The sequence below is a fragment of the Octopus sinensis genome, linkage group LG18 (assembly GCF_006345805.1).
Source record: "Octopus sinensis linkage group LG18, ASM634580v1, whole genome shotgun sequence".
Lineage (NCBI taxonomy): Eukaryota > Metazoa > Mollusca > Cephalopoda > Octopoda > Octopodidae > Octopus > Octopus sinensis.
The window spans coordinates 2985483-2996634 of NC_043014.1; the positions used below are offsets into that span (position 1 = coordinate 2985483).

The following is an 11152-nucleotide window of genomic DNA, read 5'->3' on the forward strand; positions in this document are numbered from 1 at the left end:
ACTAGGCTTACAAAGAATAAGTCCTGGGGGGTCGATTTCCTCGACTAAATGCGGTGCTCCAGCATGGCCACAGTCAAATGACTGAAACAAGTAAAAGAGTAACAGAAGGAAATATGCAAAACAAGAAAAATTGGTACTTACTTGTCAGAGACATTTTGAGAATCGGCCAACTTCTCTGAAATCTGTTGCTGCAAACAGTTGAATACCGACATCTGTTTCTTGGACTGAGCAGAAAATTGGGACAAGAGGACCGACTTCTTTTTCAGATTGAACAATTCGGTATAGGCATCAGACAGGGTTGCATCTGGCAAATTAGATAATAATAATAATAATAATGATAATAATAAAAACTGGTGGGAACACAAACCACCTCCAGCGCTTGAAAATGGTCACATCTCACTCCTCTGGAACTTCACCATTCAAACTGACAGAAAGATAGACACAAATAGACCAGACATCATATCGAATGACTTCAGATAAAGAACATGCCTCCTCATTGATATGACTGCCCCAATCGATATAAATGAATCTGTCAAGACCTACCGAAAACTGAGCAAGTATAAAGATCTTGAAATATATGTAGGTAGGTACAAGGCATGAAATTATGGAGAGGATGCTAGTTGATTATGCCGAGCCCCGTGCTCAAATGGTCCTTAATTTTACTGACCCTAAAAGGATAAAATTGACCTCAGCAAAATTTGAACAAGAATAATAATTCTTAGTACAACAGGCACAAAACCAGAAATCTGGTAAGAGACTCGAAATATGCACCAATGCAGAGATCAGAAACGGTCTTAGTGACAAGAACACCAGCATCTCCGCTTGAGAGGCGGTTGGATGGAACCTACACTCGCCTCCGTATAAGAGCTTAAAATCTCTCGTGGAAGCGCCATCCAACCAAAATGCAAATATATGGGAAACTACCACCTGTGTCATCTCTTGTGAAAGGTAGGAGGGTCCAGTTTGTTGAACATTGTTGTAGAGCTGAAAATGAGGTAATTTCTACTCTTCTTCTCTGGAAGCCATCTACTCGCGATACCAGAGGGCGCACACTCTCCTACCCTGATGTAATCTCCAGGGATACAGGCATCCAGCAACAGGACCTCCGTAATGCTATGATGGACCGTGAAGTCTGGCGTAGCATGGTAAATTCCATTGTCTCGACCATGGTCGAACAATGATGATGATGATGATGAGCATCTCTCTCTCTCTCTTATTTCTCTCTCTTTCTCCCTTATTTCTCTCTCTCTCTCTCTTATTTCTCTCACTCTCTCAAAATATAATGCCATTCTAAAAGTAAACATTCACATCATCATCAAAATCTAAAAGGTATTATGCAATCCATAATTAATTCAAAACAAAGTGAATCAATAATCTCTGCATTTGACAGAGAAATCTGAATGCTAAAAGGTTAACGAATCTTAACGAGCGCAACATTTCTTCTCACCTGACTCAAAGAGTTCTTCTTCCAACTGCTTCCCGTCCATCTCCAAATATCTAATCTCCTGTTTCAGTTTTTCAATCTTTTTCTTCTTCATCTCATTCTCTTCATTAAGGGTAATGAGCTGCTGCTCCTCTTCACACCTTTGGCATTTTGTTAGGGAAGACGACAACAGACAACAAGTTTTAAAGAGTTAAACACAGAGACCCTTTATAACTGAGAGAGCCGTTATAAATGGCACCAAATCCACCTCAAATCATATCCTACTGTGTTAAGAACACATTGGATAATGTACTCCTAGATACATTATTTCAATAAAAACAAAACATGTATATACTTTAAGCATCACAGACAGGTTGCTATTTTGAACTAATACTGCTTCTGTCACTCACAACAGATTTTTATTCAGCCTGCCAGCAAATTGCAACATCAGTGATTTTTTAATCACCACTGTTTTGTCTTAGCATGTGGTTGCTATTGATGAAGCCTAACGAGGCAGAAATACACACTCAACAATGCCACCACCACTGCTGTTGGATGAGTTTCTCCTGCTACTGATATATCTCTGCGTTTTTTAACCCTGCCGTTTGCCAGCCTCGCCTGGCCCCCGTGCCAGTGGCACGTAAAAAGCACCATTCGATCGTGGCCGCTGCCAGCCTTGTCTGGCACCTGTGTCGGTGGCACATAAAAAGCACCTACTACACTCACGGAGTGGTTGGCGTTAGGAAGGGCATCCAGCTGTAGAAACACTGCCAGATCAGACTGGGCCTGGCGCAGCCTTCTGGCTTCCCAGACCCCAGTTGAACCGTCCAACCCATGCTAGCATGGAAAATGGACGTTAAACGATGATGATGATGATGATGACTTCCTTAAGAAAAGCTTTCTTGAGGTATATACCTCAGTTTATCAGGCATTCAATGATGTATCTGCTATAAGTATGATACGCACGTTCATTCTATGTGTATGTATGCATATGCATATTTGTATAGATATAGGCTTGGTGATACGAACTGAATGATGATGATGATAGCGACAACAATCAGTGAAGATGTTTAAATATCACAAGAAGGGGTTCCAGAAAAGGATACAGGCTTAAGTTCCCTCGGATCTTACTTAGCTTTCTGAAAATAGCAAAAAAAAAAAAAACAATCATGTATTACAATACAAGATGGTGATGATGGTAGTGGTGGTGGTGGTGGTGGTGACGATGATGACAGCGGTAGTAATGATAGTGAGGAAGATGCAGATGATAATGAAGGTGATAATGACGATGATGATGATGATGATGAAAATGACAACAATGATGGTGATGATGATGGTGATGATGATAATGACAATGATGGTGATGATGACAATGATGATGATGATGATGACAATGATGATGATGATGATGATGATGGTGATGATGATAATGACAATGATGATGATGATGACGATGATGATGATGATGATGACAATGATGATGATGATGATGATGATGATGAAAATGACAGCAATGATGGTGATGATGATGATGGCAATGATGATGATGATGACAATGATGATGACAATGATGATGATGGTGATGACAATGATGATGATGATGGTGATGATGATGGTGATGATGATGATGACAATGACGATGGTGATGATGACAGCAACAATGCTGACGCACTGACCCAGTCAGCCAAGTCCCCTCATCTCAGCTGTTACAGCCACAACATCACCCGATACAAGAGGCACCCAAATAAAGGCGAGAGGGTCCGACAACCAAACCATGGCGACCACATTTGCTGAGACGAGGGACCTTAGTGACAACACAAGAAAGACAGAATGAAATCATCAAGAAATTCCGACCCCCACCCCCCCGGGACTTACTTGGTGGAAGCAACATTTTCAATAACATATTTCCACACCTTTGCGTTATTCCCTCCCATCGTTAACCTGGAAGAGAAAAACAAAAATTAAAAAAAGGTAAGCATTTTAACATCCATCATTATTCTACAACAACGGCAACAGTAGTAGTAGTAGTTGTAGTAGCAGAATAGTAGTAGTAGTATTAGCAGTAGTAGTTGTAGTAGCAGAATAGTAGTAGTAGTATTAGCAGTAGTAGTAGCAGCAGCAGTAGTAGTAGTTGTTGTAGTAGCAGTAGTAGTAGTTGTAGTAGTAGTAGTAGTAGTAATAGTAGTAGTAGTAGTAGTAGTAGTAGTAGCAGCAGTTGTAGTAGTAGAAGTAGTAGTAGCAGCAGCAGTACTGCAGCAGTAGTATTAGTTGTAGTAGCAGCAGAATAGTAGTAGTAGTAGTAATAGCAGAAGCAGTAGTAGTAGTAGTAATAGCAGCAGTAGTAGTATTAGTAGTAGTAGTAGCAGCAGCAGCAGCAATAGTAGTTGTAGTAGTGGCAGCAGTAGTAGTAGTAGTAGTATGAGGGCATGCACTGTAATAGGGCGTCGCTGCATCCCCCATTTGTCATTGATTCCTTACCCCTGGCAAATGACGCCACTGTACCATTCAGGCGAGAATCCTCCAGCCTAAGGGTCTGTTTGGGTAGGCATTGCTGGTGAGGGTTTTACGGGGTCAGCGTGTAAATCCCGCCTTAAACTCTTTTAGTCATCTTTTACGACGTGTGGAGGGAATGCTGGGTCAATTCCTTGGGGTGCCAGTCTCCACATGGCACCGGAGCAAAATAAAACGAAGTGCTTTGCTCAAGAACACAACATGCCACCCAGCCCAGGAATTGAACCCATGACCAGGCGAATGTGAGTGCAACACCCTAACCACAAGGCTCTGCACCTTCACTCAAGCTGAAGGAAGATGGTGAACTGGCAGAGTGGTTAGGGCATCCAAGAAAATGCCTCACAAGATTTGTTCTGGCTTTGTGTGCTTTGAGTTCAAATCCCACTGAGATCAACTTTGCCTTTCATCCTTCTGGGCCCAGCACAAAAGTACCAACTCTGACAGAACTCTAAGAGCAGTGTTTCTCAATGAGGGAACATCTGCTTGATGGGTCTTCTTCTCAAGCACAACATAATGCTTAAGGTCTCGGTCATTGCCTCGGTGGGGCCCAACACTCGAAAGGAACTCAGCCACTTTGCCTCAGTGGGGCCCAACACTCGCATACACACAGTATGAGGGTGCTTTGAAAGCACCCTCATACTGCACTTTCCAAGACATATAGAATAAGAAAGCCCTTATTTGAGAACGCCACCCCGACTGGTCTCCGTGCGGTGGCAAGTAAAAAGCACTATCCGATTGTGGCCATTGCCAGCCTCGCCTGGCCCCCGTGCCGGTGGCACGTAAAAAGCACCACCCGATCGTGGCCGTTTTGCCAGCCTCCTCTGGCACCTGTGCAGGTGGCACATAAAAAGCACCCACTACACTCACAGAGTGGTTGGCGTTAGGAAGGGCATCCAGCTGTAGAAACACTGCCAGATCAGACTGGGCCTGGTGCAGCCTTCTGGCTTCCCAGACCCCAGTTGAACCGTCCAACCCATGCCAGCATGGAAAACGGACGTATGATGATGATGATGATAAATAGGAAGAGTATCCCACTGTGAAACAGTGCCTTGAATAGAAAATACAAGGGGGACACACACACACAATAGGCTTCCATGCAGTTTCCCCTCTACTAAATTTCACACATAAAGCAATGGTTAGCTGTCAATGAAGGCTTTTCATACAAAGCACAGAATGTTAAATCCAGACAAACATACATGTGTGTGCATATGTATCATCATCATCTATTTCTTTATTGCCCACAAGGGGCTAAACAGAGAGGGGACAAACAAGGACAGACAAACGGATTAAGTCGATTAAATCGACCCCAGTGTGCAACTGGTACTTAATTTATCGACCCCGAGAGGATGAAAGGCAAAGTCGACCTCGGCAGAATTTGAACTCAGAACGTAACAACAGACGAAATACCGCTAAGCATTTCGCCCGGCACGCTAACGTTTCTGCCAGCTCGCCGCCTTAGTAGAAAAGATCGCCCAGCCAGTCCGGCATCGGTCGCTCGCTCCAGCGCCATCCATTTTCGGGGCCGGTCGATTAGGTAAGTTGTTATACACTCCTGTGTATCATCATCATTTAACATCCGTTTTCCATGCTGGCATGAGTTGTACGGTCTGACTGGGGACTGGCAGGCCAGGAGGCTGCACCAGGCTCCAATCTTGATTTGGCAAGGTCTCTACAGCTGGATGCCCTTCCTAACGCTAACCACTCTAATAGTGTAGGGTTTGGGTATATGTATACATAAGCCTGAGCTGAGTGGGGTTTTGCCTTGCTAGTGTCACATCAAAAGCATCCTGTTGCACTCTATTAAGTGGTTGGCATTTGGAAGGGCAACAAGTCATAGAAACCATACCAAAACAGACAACAGAAACTGGTGTGGCTCCCAGCCTTACCAACCCATGTCTGCATGGAAAACTGACATTAAATAACAATGACACACACACACATGCACATAAAACAGGCTTTATACAGTTTCCGTCAACCAAATTTACTGACAAGGTATTCGTGTATCTAGATCAGTGCTTTTCAAACTTTTTGCTGGTGCGGAACCCCAAGGAAACATTCCACTGGCTCGAGGAACCCCTATGCAATAATTTAATAGTCTTATGCACACATATCTGCACAGGAGAATTAAAAATTACTGCCGATAATAGCAGTTTTGTAACTTCTTGCGGAACCCCTGGACTGTACTGGCGGAACCCTAAGGTTCCGAGGAACCCTGGTTCAAAAACCACTGATCTAGATAATCAAAGATTAAGTCAACACAATAACACCAACTAGAAAAACTGGAATATTATTTGAGGAACTCACGTTCTGAAGTTTTCAATGGTTGGCATGCGTGGGCAAGATGGTGGAGGGCGAAACTGCATTTCTTTCGTTGCCCACTCATAAAGGCGATAGGGTAGATCTCCAGGTTTAGTCATTTTTAAAACAATTATTATTATGTGGCAAGAAATTCTGAAAAAAAAAAAAAAAAATACAATTTTACAAATCAAAATCAAAAATCAAAATCGATGAACATCAATGGAAATTGTAGCTGTGATACCAGTGCCGGTGGCACATAAGAGAACCATCCGAACGTGGCTGTTGCCAACGCCGCCCCGACTGGCTTCCGTGCTAGTGGCACGTAAAAAACACCATCCGCTCATGGCCGTTTGCCAGCCTTGTCTGGCACCTGTGCCGGTGGCATGTAAAAAGCACCTACTACACTCTCAGAGTGGTTGGCGTTAGGAAGGGTATCCAGCCGTAGAAACATTGCCAGATCAGACTGGGCCTGGTGCAGCCTTCTGGCTTCCCAGACCCCAGTTGAACCGTCCAACCCATGCTAGCATGGAAAGCGGACGCTAAACGATGATGATGATGAATTTGATTTTAAAACTACAAATGCAAGAGTGACTGTGGTCAACATCGTTTTAATGATTCCCTTCAGGAAATCGTTCATCACTTATTGACTCACTTTATGAAAATTTCTAAAATTAAATTAAAATATATAATTGATAAATAAAAAAAAGGTTTCTTGGTTTAAAAACAGTTTTTCTTTTGTGTCATTACTACTTTTTAATAACAGATATTCAAAGAAATTTCATGGAAATATTTAACGAAATTGATAAAGGACAATGAAAAATTTCGGTAAGTTCGGTACTACTTAAGAGTGCTCCCGGTACGCGCACTCGCGTATCCGCGCTAGCTAGTCGTGACTAGTCGATCCTACAACGACTACCCAACAAAGTAAATGAAACACAAAATAAATAATTTTTTTACACAAAGTAAATAAAACAAAAACACAAAGGATCGACTAGTCACGACTAGCTAGCGCGGATGCGCGAGTGCGCGCACCGAGACCACTGTTCGCTAGTAGTACCCACAGTTCTTCTTAAGACAGTTTTCAAATGAGAGTATATTAAAATTAATGCTTTCTTTTAAATGTTTTTTTCTAATTAAATATTTATAAGTTGCCTATCTCGGCATTCTATCTCTCTCCTAACATACGTGCTTTTAAAATAAAACTGTTGTTTTTATTTTTCTCCATATTGTAGACAATGTTTCGTCTTCGATTCGAAACAATATTTAGTAAAAATCACAAATTTTAATATGTAACGATATTCAAGAATTAGCAATCCTTTCATTTTAAAAATATGAGTATTATATATATATACATACATACATACATACATATATATATATATATATATATATATAAGCCTGTGTGGATTGTTTTCAAGTATTTTGGTTTCTCTGGGAGTCCCTTTTTAAAGTAGAAGAAATAGCTAAGGTTTTTGGCTGCTATTTCTAAACTTCGGTATGTGGTAAAGTAAATCTTTGCTGAACCCTAATTATTAAGTATATATATATATATATCGTGTATTTACCGTTAATTTCATTCAGGAGCAATTGGAACCCCGCGAAGACCTAAATTAATTAAACACTCAGGTGTCAGAACAGCAGAAATATTACGGGAACGTCCAAGCTTTTAATATGGTTAGATATATTTACAAGAGATCTTAAATGTTACATATTTATGACTGTAGCTTTCAGACGGGAGACGAAGTCGTCAAGTGGTGTTCAATTTTCATCAAACGTTTCGATGTTTCACTATCACAATACTTTCCAGTTTACGGGTCTGCAGTGATGGCCATTCACTGCCCATCGTTTCTTGGTTTCCAGCTCAATCTTTCCCCATCTTGTTTCGAGGCCAACAAGATGTTCTTTCTGCTGTTTACCCACCAACCTACGAGCATCTACCTTCCTATTCATTTCTGCTACACCCAGGCGAGCTGGCAGACACGTTAGCACGCCGGGCGAAATGCTTAGCGGTATTTCGCCTGCCGCTACGTTCTGAGTTCAAATTCCGCCAAGGTCGACTTTGCCTTTCATCCTTTCGGGGTCGATAAATTAAGTACCAGTTACGCACTGGTGTCGATATAATCGACTTAATCCGTTTGTCTGTCCTTGTGTGCCCTCTCTGTGTTTAGCCCCTTGTGCGTAGTAAAGAAATAGGTATTTCGGCTGTTGTTACGTTCTGAGTTCAAATTCCGCCGAGGTCGACTTTGCCTTTCATCCTTTCGGGGTCGATAAATAAAGTACCAGTCGATGTAAAACTGGGGTCGATGTAATCGACTTGATCCCTTTGTCTGTCCTTGTTTGTTTCCTCTATGTTTAGCCCCTTGTGGGTAGTAAAGAAATACATTTCTGCCACACCCTCAGAACTCAGAATCTTCCGCGCAAACGGTGCTAGAAACCCGCTGGAGTCAACCTCAACTGCCAAAAAGCCCCCCCCCCAACCTCCCAGCATATTTCCCCTAAATCGTTAAACCAGATCCAGCTACTTGGGACCCTTCCTCACATCCATCTGCCACAGAACTCGTCCGTTAAACTTTGGCTGGAATCAAATCTGCCAAAAATGCGAACAAATATTTAAGATAAATTATCAAAGATATAAAATAACGGAATGGAAACTGCTCAAAATGCCAGGCATTTTGGGTCTCTATATCACTGCCAATGATATAATAATAATTAGATTAATTAAAATATGAATAATAAAGGTTTAATTAATTAAAATATGAGAAACTCACCAAATTTTGAGGCGGAAAATAAATTTGAAAATCCCACAATTATGGAGTAAACAAATCTTTAAAGCACAAGAGCTCACCAACACAAGGGAACTAATTAAGATTTCTCGCACTTCTTATAAGGCTGTTGTTATTATATAACCCCAGGTCAGCTTTGTTTGAGTAGGTCTTATGGGTACTACTTGAGAACAGTGGTCCCGGTGCGCGCACTCGCGTAGTTGCGCATCCGCGCTAGCTAGTCATTACTAGTCGATCCTTACTTTCTGTTTTTGTGTGTTATTTACTTTGTGTAAAAAAATTATTTATTTTGTGTTTTATTTACTTTGCTAGGGAGTAGTTGTAGGATCGACTAGTTATGACTTGCTAGTGCGGATGCGCCACTACGCGAGTGCGCGCACCGGGACCACCGTTCTCAAGTAGTACCGGTCTTATGATCAAAAGCGTTCCTGCCATGATCATCTCGTCCTATTTTTTTCTAAGCACAGCATACCCATGACCATTCATACCCTACGACTTTATTTCCTCATAGGATTTCTAAAACAATTTTGCAGAAATACGTTTTCGACTGCATGGATCACGTAATGTTGCTGTTTCAAACATCGAAATCTCTTAAAACAAAGGGAGAAATTCGAAAGTTATGGGAACTAGTCGTTTCGCTGCCAGTCAAGATGAAATAGATTCTTCAGCTGAGACCCACTACCATGATCACATTTATATTCTCGACAACAACCACTCATAAGAGATTGGGTAAGGGTTTGACCCGAGCAAAAAAAAAAAGAAACATAGTGTAATAGGTGTGAAATAACTTGCTGTAAACGAATATGAAAAAAATGCGCGCTCGCGAACGGGTAGGGAGAGGACTTGGAAAATTCACATCTGTTTCTTTATTACCCACAAGGAGCTAAACACAGAGGGGACAAACAAGGACAGACAAACGGATTAAGTCTATTACATCGACCCCAGTGCGTAACTGGTACTTAATTTATCGACCCCGAAAGGATGAAAGGCAAAGTTGACCTCGGCGGAATCTGAACTCAGTACATAACGGCAGACGAAATACCGATAAGCATTTCACCGGGCATACTAACGGTTCTGCCAGCATCGTCAGACCTTGACCTTTCAACTCCTTGTTTGACCCGAACAATAAAAAATAGTGTAATATGTGTAAAACAACTTGATGCAAATGAATATGAAAAAAAAAAATAACAAAGGAGATGTGTTGCGAGCAGCTTGCGCAGCTTAATTCAGCATTAGAAGAAAAACAACCACCTTTGGTTTCAAGACGAAAGGTGTTCTTCCATCTGGATAATGCTCGGCCACATACAGCAAGGATGATGTTCCAAAGGCTGGAGCAGTTTGAATGGGAAACGATGGCCCACCCACCATATTCGCTGGACATTGCCCCATCTGATAATCATTATTTTGCAGTCGCCAAAATCATTTGGACAGAAAAAATATGAATTCTGTAGACAAGGTTAGAACAGCACTGGAGGAGAATTTTTTTGTCACAGATAAGTGAATTTTGGAAGAGGGGCCTTGTAAGTCTAGCAAATAAATGGAAGAGCATTGTACAAAATGAAGGAGAGTATATATTTTAGATTAAAAAAAGAACTCTGTCTTAATTTTGAAAAATAAAGTAATATATAAAAACCACATTATTTATGGGATGGCCCATACTTGGTTGGTTTACAATCCTTGAAAACAAAAAAATGTACATCTTTCATACAATTTGATATTGATAACCGTTATGTTTTGATTTCACCAATTTTGTTATTCTGTTATTCCCTCTATTCTTTCTTTCATTTTATCTTTTTCTTCTTTTCCTTTCTTTTCTTCACTTTCCCTTTCATGAACTATATATATATATTTACTTATTTATTAATTCCAAGAAAGTTAGAGGTTGTGAATCCAACCAACTAAGGGATAATATCTCTCCAATATACTGTTGGTAGAATACCCAATTATTAATACACAAGTGTTTTTTATTGCATTGCAATTACATTACCGAGTGTACTAAATGGGTGAAGGTAAAGAGTTATTTTACCATTAATTTATAGAGCAATAAGAAAATGGATGGGATCAATAGGTGATTGCCTCCATTTTCTTATTGCTCTCTCTCTCTATATATATATATATATATATATATCATCATCAT

General features: G+C 41.0%; 1 protein-coding gene across 1 annotated transcript in view; it reads right to left on the reverse strand.

Moving 5' to 3' along the window:
• Positions 1–9165, reverse strand: part of LOC115221421 (HAUS augmin-like complex subunit 5) — a 35819-nt gene extending 26654 nt beyond the window's left edge. Inside the window, exons 1-6 of the mRNA XM_029791602.2 lie at positions 9001–9165; positions 6239–6385; positions 3299–3364; positions 2530–2562; positions 1448–1584; positions 142–304 (exon numbers count right to left, since the gene is read on the reverse strand). Of these exons, the coding sequence (XP_029647462.1) occupies positions 142–304; positions 1448–1584; positions 2530–2562; positions 3299–3364; positions 6239–6351 (512 nt within the window). The 5' untranslated portion in view covers positions 6352–6385; positions 9001–9165. The remainder of the gene's footprint in view (positions 1–141; positions 305–1447; positions 1585–2529; positions 2563–3298; positions 3365–6238; positions 6386–9000) is intronic.
• Positions 9166–11152: the final 1987 nt, after the last annotated feature.